This window comes from Triplophysa dalaica, chromosome 10, assembly GCF_015846415.1.
Source record: "Triplophysa dalaica isolate WHDGS20190420 chromosome 10, ASM1584641v1, whole genome shotgun sequence".
NCBI lineage: Eukaryota > Metazoa > Chordata > Actinopteri > Cypriniformes > Nemacheilidae > Triplophysa > Triplophysa dalaica.
This window is the reverse complement of record NC_079551.1, coordinates 23554474-23567557: the sequence shown is the minus strand read 5'-3', so window position 1 is coordinate 23567557 and position 13084 is coordinate 23554474. Positions and strand designations below refer to the sequence as shown.

The window sequence follows — 13084 nt, the reverse complement described above, 5'->3', positions numbered from 1 at the left end:
AAATTAATTCATCCATTCATGACATCAAGACTAGATTACTGTAATGCACTTTAAGGTGGTTGCCCTGCGGGCCTATTACAAAAACTGCAACTGGTTCAAAACGCGGCAGCTCGAGTTCTTACACGTACAAAAAAGTATGAGCATATAACCCCGGTTCTGTCAACCTTGCACTGGTTACCTATAAAGCATCGCATTAACATTAAGATCTTACTTTTTACCTATAAAGCCCTACATGGTCTAGCGCCGCAGTATTTGAATGAACTTCTATTGTATTACAGACCTCCACGTACATTACGCTCTAAGGGGTCCTGTCAGTTGGTAATACCTAGAATTTCAAAATCAAGTGCAGGTGGTAGATCCTTTTCTTATCTAGCGCCTAAACTTTGGAATATTCTTCCCTGCACGGTCCGGGAGGCAGACACACTCTGTCAGTTTAAATCTAGACTAAAGACTCATCTTTTTAATCTTGTATACACTATACCTCCATAATATTAATCCTCAGAGGATTTAGGCTGCATTATTTAGATCAACCGGAACCAGGAACACATCCAACAACAAATGATGTACTTGTTGCATCAAAGAGTGCAGAACAGTACTCTACTCTCAGCCAGTCTTGTCTCTTTGTTCCAAGGTTACCGCAGGATGCAGTTCATGCCCAGACCTGATGGCAGAGCTGAGAATGGGAAGCGGTGACCTGACAAGAGCTAAGAGGATAGAGCTGGATAAAGGACGCGACAACTTTGTTTTTCCTACAACATTTCAAATGCTATTAGATTGTTAATGATAATCTTAAATCCTTAATTTTTATATTTTTACTAAGCCTTGTTGTGCAAGCACTGTTGAGCTTGTGCAGAGGCAGCAGCTTTTGCCAGAGAGGAACTGGAATCCCCTGGTTGGGCCTGGGTTCCCCTGAGGTTTTTTTTCTTGATGGGAGTTTTGGGTTCCTCACCACCGTTTGCATATTGTTTTGCACTATCTGCCTGGCCGGGGGGGCTGCTTTAGAATTCATACTTGTATTAAATGTGTCTCATGTACAGCTGCTTTGTAACCATGAAAATTGTATAAAAGGCTATATAAATAAAGTTGAGTTGAGTAGATTTACTTTGTGTTAAGTGCTTGCACCACAACTACAACAAGCCATGCTTAATGATATTATTAATGGCGCTCTAATATTACAATTCACCATGGCAACGGCAACAAAAAAAGCAACACGGTGGCAAAAAGCGCTTGAGAGTGAGACACACTTTCCGCTCTGCATACAGTGGATTTACTAATTTGCTTTAATATGATTTAAGTTGAATTGAATAAAATAACAAATGTACCCATAAACAAACAAATGAATATATAAATGAATGAAAAAAAAATCATGTTCACAATCGACATAAGTGCTCCAGTGATGTGTGAGCGACTTCATGGTGTATAGGACACTGTTTAGGGCATCAGACTCTCGTGTCAGTGTCAGACTAATCAGATTGGAATTGGTTGTTCAATGTTAGTTATTCTGAAGAAGGATACATCGGAGAGCATAAGAGTCCATTACATGTAATTAAAATCAAGTTCAGAAGAGAATATAGTAACAAATACAATAAAAGCTGATCTAAAATAGCAATTTCTGTGCTCTCATCATCTACCGCTTAAAGTACCACTTAAACCCTAACAGAAATCCATAATTAAACATAATAAGTACAAGAAAACACTCAAACATCTTCTCCAATTTCCACACTTAATCTTGATCACCATTTTAGAAACAGAGGGATGACATGAGTGGATGATGCTTTTGTCTTTTCTCGTATTTTCTAAAAAGAAACATAGATACACAGTTATTTAGTTCAGGATAACTGCAACTATTTTAACCAACAATGCTATCACATAGACAAAGCTGAAATCAAAATAAGGTGATACATGACTTTAATATTACAAAATTTCATGATGTTTCTTGAGTCAAATACTGTATCTGAATACATTTAGATTTAAAACTGAAAGGCTTCTCAATAGTAGCATGAGCAAACTTGTCTAAAATAACCCTGAGGTACTACGTGTTAAAGAAAAAAAAAATCTTCGGAACTAACACTTTTTGCAGTACCTTAACTCAGCAGTATTGATCTTCGTCTGCTATACTGAATCCAGATTCAACTGCAGCTGTAATGCTCTTGATTTGCTCTGGATGAGCATCTGGCAAAATGGGACCCAGCTGTCTGTTAATATTTTCAAATCTTGCATTGCTATTCTTGTCAAACTCTTCTTTGTTTTTTAGCACAAGGTTTTTAATGCCATTCTGTGCATCATCACAGGCTTCTCTGAGCTCATGTAGCTCTCTCATAAATGCTTGGTCCTTTATATCCATGGTCATTAGTTTGCCCAGTGAGCTGATACGGTCCATGAGGTACTTGTTGGAAACATCCACATATGTGTCAGAGATCATGTTGACTAGGCTAGCAATGTTACAGGCTTGGAAGGCTTGGGTGTACAGCATATCTTTTGAGAAAAGCTTTGCATTGTAAGAGAGATTTTGAGTGTCTCCAGCGGTTGTGACAAAGTTTTTGAGAGTTGTGCTCATGCTGGTTTTCACTAGGTTAGAAACCATCTGAAAGAAGTGAACCATCTTCTGCCACTGCACCTGCACTCTCCCCATTGCCTCCATTCCTTTGACCAGCATCTTTATGGTTGTGTTGAAGTCGATAGTTTTCAAATCACAATTTCTCATTGTGATCAGGACTTTATCGAGTTCTTTCTGGTTAATCTCTAGTTTATCGTAACACTTCTCATAGCTCTCTCTTGTCTGGTTCATCTGAGCTCGGGTCTGCTCTATTTGAAGTCGTGCATTTTCTACCACCATCTGTGAAAATCTCCCAGACTTGTTTTCTTCTTTAGACATCATTGGTGGCTTTGCAGAAATGGCTGGAGAATTTGTGGCGTCTTTGCTTTTGCAATCAAACTGAACTGCTGAATTATAAAGATCCAAGACATCAACTATAATTTTTTTGCTGTTGACTTCGTCACATTTGCCATCTGGTGCATATTTTGCCAAACTTTGGCAGATTTCAATTCCCTTCTTGCATAAATTCTGGGCTTGATTCTTTGCTGTGCAGTCACCGTTTTTTTCTAAATCATCACTGATTCTTTTGAGCTGTATTTTTATGTTATCACTTTTTGTGGCTGCTTCTTTCTGATCATACAGATTTTTCCAATCAATTTCATCATTTTCACTTTTCACACCCATTTCATTCTGGATTCTCTGAGCATAAGATAATATTTCTAATGACTTGCTATATGCCATTATTTCATCAATCATATCTCTTCCTACATCTTTATCATGGCTTACAGTATCAGGTTTAGAACACGTCATGCTACCTCGGTTACTAATAGCATGTGTCACTCCATCAACCAAGCATGTAATGCTCTGTGTAATCCCACTCACAAAATCCATACCAATCATTTCCCATCCTGTTGGCAGAGAATCCATAGCTTTTTGGTAGTTGAGGTGAGCCTGCTCCAGTTCCTTCTCCATCGCAATTATTGCCTTCTGTGTCCTGTCATTGGCTGCTCGAATTGACTGCTCTCTCAGTTTTGCCTCATCGTGTTCCATCTTGAGTTTTTTCCACTCGTCCCCATAACACTTCTTTGCACTAAAACAGGCTTCTAGCAGCTCGCTGATGATGTTGATGACACAAGTGAATTTTTTTTCAGTTTCTCCAGACAACTGCACACATTCATCTGCAATGTCACTGATATTTTTCAGCTGACCAGGAAGAAGCGCTTGGACAACTTCATCAGTGCCTTCGAATAGAATCTTGACAGAATTTTTCATGTATTGTGGAACTTGGTATGTGTGAAGGCGAATCTGATCCATGCTCTTATGGGCCTCGTTAAATGCCCTCCAACCAGAGTTACACACTTGCATGAGGCAAGCACGGAAGGAATCAGGGTATTTAATGTATTTGTAGAGAGGTGGGGTAGTAGGTGGGGTAGGAGGTGGGTTAGTAGGTGGGGGAGTACTTTTATATAGAGAGAAATCGTCTGAGGATGATATGTGAACCAGCTCTCCCAGGATGGCTATTGAAAGTGGTGCCGGTGTTAGATATTCTTCCCAGTTGGCATAGGGCCGCATTTGAAGTTTAGTTTGGTTTCTCATGTCCTCAGCTGTTGTAAGGCTACGATATACCTTTGAAATTTCAGTCATGGCTTCTGTTTCTGTTCAAAACAAAGAAATCAATATTTTTAAAGTCAGAAGTGCTGTAGGAGTTGCGATATTTGTGCTCAGTTAGTTTGATATTTTGATCTAGTCTTTATAAGTAAACATATGGTAGTTCATGCATGATGCTTCCAGCAATAAAAGCGTTGTACAAAGTCTTCAAGGAAATTGTTAGTGGAGCCTAGGGAGAGGATTTGTTTTTATTAATGTACGCCTTGTCAGTAAATCAGTTGCAGAAAATTCCACTCCAATTTTGAAATTGCACTCTCACGCCAATGTTATGTGGAAAAATGAAAAATACACTCTTTCAGTACTTTGTTTGTGTGTGTATGTGAATGTCAGCCGATTGATGATGTTGTATAGTCTCACTAGTAAATCTTTACTCAAGGTGATCCATACGCAAATAAGGGATGGGACAACTTCGATTATTCGAACGAACCCCACCGACGTGCCTTTGGTTGCTTGGCGGAGACCCACGCTGACACAGGTAGAACATGCTAACTTCACACAGAAAGGCTTCCTGTCCCAGCCAGGGGTCGAACAAGGGACCTTCTTGCTGTAAGACACCAGTGCTAACCAGGGAGCCACTGTGCCATCTCCACCCTTTATTTATGTGTTTGAAAAATCTGCAGTGTGTTCGATTGATTGATGTATTTTTGGGTAAATTGATGTATATGCAAATAGCATCATTGATTATAATGGTCATAATTAATATTGCTTGCGTGCAGTGTAAGCACTTTATACTTACTTATATGTAACAGTAATACACAACAAACATACTCGTTGGCTCATTTAACCGAACCTGACACATCTTTTGACTGCAGACATTTAATTAATTGAGGCTACATGCAGGCACAACCTAATCTACAAACTACTAGGCATACAGTTTATCCGGAAAGCATTCACAGCGCTTCACTTTTTCCACATTTTGTTATGTTACAGCCTTATTCGAAAATGGATTAAATTCATTATTTTCCTCAAAACTCTACAAAGAGAACCCCATAATGACAACGTGAAAGAAGTTTGTTTGAAATCTTTGCATATGTATTAAAAAAAAAATAGCATATGTACATAAGTATTCAAAGCCTTTGACTTGACACTCAAAATTGAGCTCAGTTGCATCCTGTTTCCATTGATCTTCCTTGAGATGTTGCCACAATTTGATTGGAGTCTACCTGTGGCATATTCAGTTGATGTACGGGGCGCGATATGAGGCTGATTCACATACGCACACTTGCAAGTGATCTTTGATTTATAAAGCGAAAATTGTTTACATGTGTGCGTATGCACGGTTTTAGAAGTCTGAATATTTTTTGCTGTGCACTGTTTCTGGCTTTCGGGCACACGTACACTTTTCGTAAGGATCCAACGCACAGTTATATAAATGAGAGCCCAGGACTCTTCATAGAGCTGGCCGCCCGGCCAAACTGAGCGATCGGGGAAGAAGGGCCTTAGTCAGGGTGGTGATCAAGAACCCGATGGTCACTCTGACAGAGCTCCAGCATGTCTCTGTGGAGAGAGGAAACCTTCCAGAAGAACAACCATCTCTGAGGCACTTCACCAATCAGGCATGTATGGCAGAGTGGCCAGACGGCAACCACCCCTGGTAAAAGGCACATGACAGCCTGCCTGGAGTTTGCCAAAAAGGCACCTGAAGGACTCTCAGACTATGAGAAACAAAATTCTCTGGTCTGATTGAACAAAGATTCCTTTCCTGTAGCTCAGTGGTAAGAGCAATGCGTTGACAGCGCAAGGTTGTGGGTTCAATCCCAGGGGATTGCACATACCTACGTATAAATGTATAGGACAATGCAATGTACGTCGTTTTGGATAATAGCGTATGCCAAATGCATAAAAAAAAAAAAAAAAAAGTTAAACTCTGTGAATGTCCCTGAGTGGCCCAGACTTGAACCCGATTGCAGATTTCTGGAGAGATCTGAAAGTGGCTGTGCACCGACACTCCCCATCCAACCTGGTGGAGCTTGAGAGGTCCAGCAAAGAAGAATGGGAGAAACTACCCCAAAATAGGTGTGACAAGCTTGTAGCTTCATACTCAAAAAGACTTGAGCCTGTAATTGGTGCCAAAGGTTCTTCAACAAAGTATTGAGCAAGGCTGTGAATACTTATGTACATGGTCTTTTTTCGTTTTTTATTCGTAATAAATTTGTAGAAGATTTTTAACAAACTTCTTTCACGTTGTCATTATGGGGTTCGTTTGTAGAATTTTGAGGAATATTCTGAATTTAATCCATTTTGGAATAAGGTTGTAACATTAACAACATGTGGACAAACTGAAGCGCTGTGCATAATTTGAGGATGCACTGTAAGTACACAATAACAATTTATGCATAAAGCTTAATTGTCTTTAAAGATCTTAATTCTTAATCATGACACTGTTGATGATTCTGCTAGACTAGTCAAATCTAGTCAAAAAATTTTTAAATGTACAAACAGCTCATTATAGTGCTTGATACTGCATACAAACATTCCTTAACATATCGTTTTTATATATTGTATTAAGAGCATTTAATTTGAACAATAACTGCACTTTGTTATTCTTTTAGTTATTTACTTATAGCAGATAATGAATCAGAAGTAATAGTACAAATCATACTTTAGGGCAGTTAAATATTAAGACTTCATTCATGGGTCCATAAAACATGGTAACCCAACGTCATAAACTTTCTTTATAAAAACGTTTGTTCTCCACTTGTCAACACAGGTTTTTATATGACACCATACATAAATGTATATATATGACACTCAAAAAAGGACAAAAAAGAGGTTAATTTATGGCGAATGAAAAATAGGTGAATCTAAGATGTTTTGCTGTTTCCACTTAATCTACAGTATGAACCATTAAACAGTAGGAAAGTTGATCCAATTGGAATATAAAAATGCCATTATCTTACCCTTTTTGGAGATACCTTGTGTCCTGTCACAAACTGTTTCAGCTCAGATGAGATAGATGGAGGTTTGGTTTCAACATTTATATCCATGAAATGCCACCTGGACCCCACCTACTACAACCACCCCTATTTCCCTTACTTAGTGCAAACAGTTAAATGAGGAAGAATGAGGAACTTCAAGCTTAAAGTGAAAAAAACAACTTTGCTACTTGGGTTATAAACCTTAAAGTTGGAGAATGAGGAACTTCACTCTTTAAGTGAAAAAAAAAACTTTGCTACTTGGGTTATAAACCTGTATCTGTGGATGGAGAATGAGGAACATCAAGCTTAAAGTGAAAAAAAACTTTGCTACTTGGGTTATAAACCTGTATCTGTGGTTGGAAAATGAAGAGCTTCACTCTTAAAGTGAATAAAAAACTTTGGTACTTGGGTTATAAACCTCTATCTGTGGTTGGAGAATGAGGAGCTTCACTCATAGAGTGAAAAAACAATTTTGCTACTTGGGTTAAAAACCTGTAACTGTGGTCAGAGAATGAGGAACTTCAAGCTTGAAGTGAAAAAAAATAACTTTGCTACTTGGGTTATAAACCTCTATCTGTGGTTGGAGAATGAGGAACTTCACTCTTAAAGTGAATAAAAAACTTTGCTACTTGGGTTATAAACCTCTATCTGTGGTTGGAGAATGAGGAGCTTCACTTATAGAGTGAAAAAACAACTGTGCTACTTGGGTTATAAACCTGTATCTGTGGTTGGAGAATGATGAGCTTCAAGCTTAAAGTGAAAAAAAAAAAACTTTGCTACTTGGGTTATAAACCTGTAACTGTGGTCAGAGAATGAGGAACTTCAAGCTCAAAGTGAAAAAAAAAATTTGCTACTTGGGTTATAAACCTGTATCTGTGGATGGAGAATGAGGAACTTCACTCTTAAAGTGAAAAAACTACTTTGCTTCTTGGGTTATAAACCTGTATCTGTGGTTGGAGAATGAGGAACTTCAAGCTTAAAGTGAAAAAAAAAGACTTTGCTACTTGGGTTATAAACCTGTATCTGTGGTTGGAGAATGAGGAACTTCAAGCTTAAAGTGAAAAAAAAAAGACTTTTCTACTTGGGTTATAAACCTGTATCTGTGGTTGGAGAATGAGGAACTTCAAGCTTAAAGAGAATAAAAAACTGTGCTACTTTCGTTATAAACCTCTATCTGTGGTTGGAGAATGAGGAACTTCAAGCTTAAAGTGAAAAAAAAAACTTTGCTACTTGGGTTGTAAACCTGTATCTGTGGTTGGAGAATGAGGAACTTCAAGCTTAAAGAGAAAAAAAAACTTTGCTACTTGGGTTATAAACCTGTATCTGTGGATGGAGAATGAGGAACTTCACTCTTAAAGTGAATAAAAAACTTTGCTACTTGGGTTATAAACCTCTATCTGTGGTTGGAGAATGAGGAGCTTCACTTATAGAGTGAAAAAACAACTGTGCTACTTGGGTTATAAACCTGTATCTGTGGTTGGAGAATGATGAGCTTCAAGCTTAAAGTGAAAAAAAAAAAAACTTTGCTACTTGGGTTATAAACCTGTAACTGTGGTCAGAGAATGAGGAACTTCAAGCTTAAAGAGAATAAAAAACTTTGCTACTTGGGTTATAAACCTCTATCTGTGGATGGAGAATGAGGAACTTCACTCTTAAAGTGAAAAAAACTACTTTGCTTCTTGGGTTATAAACCTGTATCTGTGGTTGGAGAATGAGGAACTTCAAGCTTAAAGTGAAAAAAAAAAGACTTTGCTACTTGGGTTATAAACCTGTAACTGTGGTCAGAGAATGAGGAACTTCAAGCTTAAAGAGAAAAAAAAAACTTTGCTACTTCGGTTATAAACCTGTATCTGTGGTTGAAAAATGAGGAGCTTCACTCATAGAGTGAAAAAACAACTTTGCTACTTGGGTTATAAACCTCTATCTGTGGATGGAGAATGAGGAACTTCACTCTTAAAGTGAATAAAATACTTTGCTACTTGGGTTATAAACCTGTATCTGTGGTCAGAGAATGAGGAACTTCAAGCTCAAAGTGAATAAAAAACTTTGCTACTTGGGTTATAAACCTGTAACTGTGGTCAGAGAATGAGGAACTTCAAGCTCAAAGTGAATAAAAAACTTTGCTACTTCGGTTATAAACCTGTATCTGTGGTTGAAAAATGAGGAGCTTCACTCATAGAGTGAAAAAACAACTTTGCTACTTGGGTTATAAACCTGTATCTGTGGATGGAGAATGAGGAGCTTCAAGCTTAAAGTGAAAAAAAAACTTTGCTACTTGGGTTATAAACCTCTATCTGTGGTTGGAGAATGAGGAGCTTCACTTATAGAGTGAAAAAACAACTGTGCTACTTGGGTTATAAACCTCTATCTGTGGTTGGAGAATGATGAGCTTCAAGCTTAAAGTGAAAAAAAAAAACTTTGCTACTTGGGTTATAAACCTCTATCTGTGGTTGGAGAATGAGGAACTTCAAGCTTAAAGTGAAAAAAAAAAAACTTTGCTACTTGGGTTATAAACCTCTATCTGTGGTTGGAGAATGAGGAACTTCAAGCTTAAAGTGAAAAAAAAAAAACTTTGCTACTTGGGTTATAAACCTGTATCTGTGGTTGGAGAATGAGGAACTTCACTCTTAAAGTGAATAAAAAACTTTGCTACTTGGGTTATAAACCTCTATCTGTGGTTGGAGAATGATGAGCTTTCAAGCTTAAAGTGAAAAAAAAAAAAACTTTGCTACTTGGGTTATAAACCTGTAACTGTGGTCAGAGAATGAGGAACTTCAAGCTTAAAGAGAAGAAAAAACTTTGCTACTTGGGTTATAAACCTGTATCTGTGGATGGAGAATGAGGAACTTCACTCTTAAAGTGAAAAAAACTACTTTGCTTCTTGGGTTATAAACCTCTATCTGTGGTTGGAGAATGAGGAACTTCAAGCTTAAAGTGAAAAAAAAAAGACTTTGCTACTTGGGTTATAAACCTGTATCTGTGGTTGAAAAATGAGGAGCTTCACTCATAGAGTGAAAAAACAACTTTGCTACTTGGGTTATAAACCTGTATCTGTGGATGGAGAATGAGGAGCTTCAAGCTTAAAGAGAAAAAAAAAACTTTGCTACTTCGGTTATAAACCTGTATCTGTGGTTGAAAAATGAGGAGCTTCACTCATAGAGTGAAAAAACAACTTTGCTACTTGGGTTATAAACCTCTATCTGTGGATGGAGAATGAGGAACTTCACTCTTAAAGTGAATAAAATACTTTGCTACTTGGGTTATAAACCTGTATCTGTGGTCAGAGAATGAGGAACTTCAAGCTCAAAGTGAATAAAAAACTTTGCTACTTCGGTTATAAACCTGTATCTGTGGTTGAAAAATGAGGAGCTTCACTCATAGAGTGAAAAAACAACTTTGCTACTTGGGTTATAAACCTGTATCTGTGGATGGAGAATGAGGAGCTTCAAGCTTAAAGTGAAAAAAAAACTTTGCTACTTGGGTTATAAACCTCTATCTGTGGTTGGAGAATGAGGAGCTTCACTTATAGAGTGAAAAAACAACTGTGCTACTTGGGTTATAAACCTCTATCTGTGGTTGGAGAATGATGAGCTTCAAGCTTAAAGTGAAAAAAAAAAAAACTTTGCTACTTGGGTTATAAACCTCTATCTGTGGTTGGAGAATGAGGAACTTCAAGCTTAAAGTGAATAAAAAACTTTGCTACTTGGGTTATAAACCTCTATCTGTGGTTGGAGAATGAGGAGCTTCACTTATAGAGTGAAAAAACAACTGTGCTACTTGGGTTATAAACCTCTATCTGTGGTTGGAGAATGATGAGCTTCAAGCTTAAAGTGAAAAAAAAAAAACTTTGCTACTTGGGTTATAAACCTGTATCTGTGGTTGGAGAATGAGGAGCTTCACTCATAGAGTGAAAAAACAACTTTGCTACTTGGGTTATAAACCTCTATCTGTGGATGGAGAATGAGGAACTTCACTCTTAAAGTGAATAAAATACTTTGCTACTTGGGTTATAAACCTGTATCTGTGGTTGGAGAATGAGGAACTTCAAGCTTAAAGTGAAAAAAAAAAGACTTTGCTACTTGGGTTATAAACCTGTAACTGTGGTCAGAGAATGAGGAACTTCAAGCTTAAAGAGAAAAAAAAAACTTTGCTACTTGGGTTATAAACCTGTATCTGTGGTTGAAAAATGAGGAGCTTCACTCATAGAGTGAAAAAACAACTTTGCTACTTGGGTTATAAACCTGTATCTGTGGATGGAGAATGAGGAACTTCACTCTTAAAGTGAATAAAATACTTTGCTACTTGGGTTATAAACCTGTATCTGTGGTCAGAGAATGAGGAACTTCAAGCTCAAAGTGAATAAAAAACTTTGCTACTTGGGTTATAAACCTGTAACTGTGGTCAGAGAATGAGGAACTTCAAGCTCAAAGTGAATAAAAAACTTTGCTACTTGGGTTATAAACCTGTATCTGTGGATGGAGAATGAGGAGCTTCAAGCTTAAAGTGAAAAAAAAACTTTGCTACTTGGGTTATAAACCTGTATCTGTGGTTGGAGAATGAGGAGCTTCACTTATAGAGTGAAAAAACAACTGTGCTACTTGGGTTATAAACCTCTATCTGTGGTTGGAGAATGATGAGCTTCAAGCTTAAAGTGAAAAAAAAAAAAACTTTGCTACTTGGGTTATAAACCTCTATCTGTGGTTGGAGAATGAGGAACTTCAAGCTTAAAGTGAAAAAAAAAAAAACTTTGCTACTTGGGTTATAAACCTCTATCTGTGGTTGGAGAATGAGGAACTTCACTCTTAAAGTGAATAAAAAACTTTGCTACTTGGGTTATAAACCTCTATCTGTGGTTGGAGAATGAGGAGCTTCACTTATAGAGTGAAAAAACAACTGTGCTACTTGGGTTATAAACCTCTATCTGTGGTTGGAGAATGATGAGCTTCAAGCTTAAAGTGAAAAAAAAAAAAACTTTGCTACTTGGGTTATAAACCTGTAACTGTGGTCAGAGAATGAGGAACTTCAAGCTTAAAGAGAATAAAAAACTTTGCTACTTGGGTTATAAACCTGTATCTGTGGATGGAGAATGAGGAACTTCACTCTTAAAGTGAAAAAAACTACTTTGCTTCTTGGGTTATAAACCTCTATCTGTGGTTGGAGAATGAGGAACTTCAAGCTTAAAGTGAAAAAAAAAAGACTTTGCTACTTGGGTTATAAACCTGTAACTCTGGTCAGAGAATGAGGAACTTCAAGCTTAAAGAGAAAAAAAAACTTTGCTACTTCGGTTATAAACCTGTATCTGTGGTTGAAAAATGAGGAGCTTCACTCATAGAGTGAAAAAACAACTTTGCTACTTGGGTTATAAACCTCTATCTGTGGATGGAGAATGAGGAACTTCACTCTTAAAGTGAATAAAATACTTTGCTACTTGGGTTATAAACCTGTATCTGTGGTCAGAGAATGAGGAACTTCAAGCTCAAAGTGAATAAAAAACTTTGCTACTTGGGTTATAAACCTGTATCTGTGGATGGAGAATGAGGAACTTCAAGCTCAAAGTGAATAAAAAACTTTGCTACTTGGGTTATAAACCTGTAACTGTGGTCAGAGAATGAGGAACTTCAAGCTCAAAGTGAATAAAAAACTTTGCTACTTCGGTTATAAACCTGTATCTGTGGTTGAAAAATGAGGAGCTTCACTCATAGAGTGAAAAAACAACTTTGCTACTTGGGTTATAAACCTGTATCTGTGGATGGAGAATGAGGAGATTCAAGCTTAAAGTGAAAAAAAAACTTTGCTACTTGGGTTATAAACCTCTATCTGTGGTTGGAGAATGAGGAGCTTCACTTATAGAGTGAAAAAACAACTGTGCTACTTGGGTTGTAAACCTCTATCTGTGGTTGGAGAATGATGAGCTTCAAGCTTAAAGTGAAAAAAAAAAAAACTTTGCTACTTGGGTTATAAA

The 13084-nt window shown here is 37.5% G+C and overlaps 1 protein-coding gene across 1 annotated transcript; it reads right to left on the bottom strand.

Moving 5' to 3' along the window:
* Positions 1 to 1651: 1651 nt before the first annotated feature.
* LOC130429697 (uncharacterized) lies at positions 1652 to 7117 on the bottom strand. Its single transcript, XM_056758411.1, has 3 exons — positions 7105 to 7117; positions 2084 to 4191; positions 1652 to 1796 (listed from the first exon to the last, which is right to left on the bottom strand). The coding sequence occupies exon 2, from the start codon at positions 4178 to 4180 to the stop codon at positions 2090 to 2092; it is 2091 nt and encodes a 696-aa protein (XP_056614389.1). The 5' UTR covers positions 4181 to 4191; positions 7105 to 7117; the 3' UTR covers positions 1652 to 1796; positions 2084 to 2089.
* Between the last annotated feature and the right edge of the window lie 5967 nt (positions 7118 to 13084).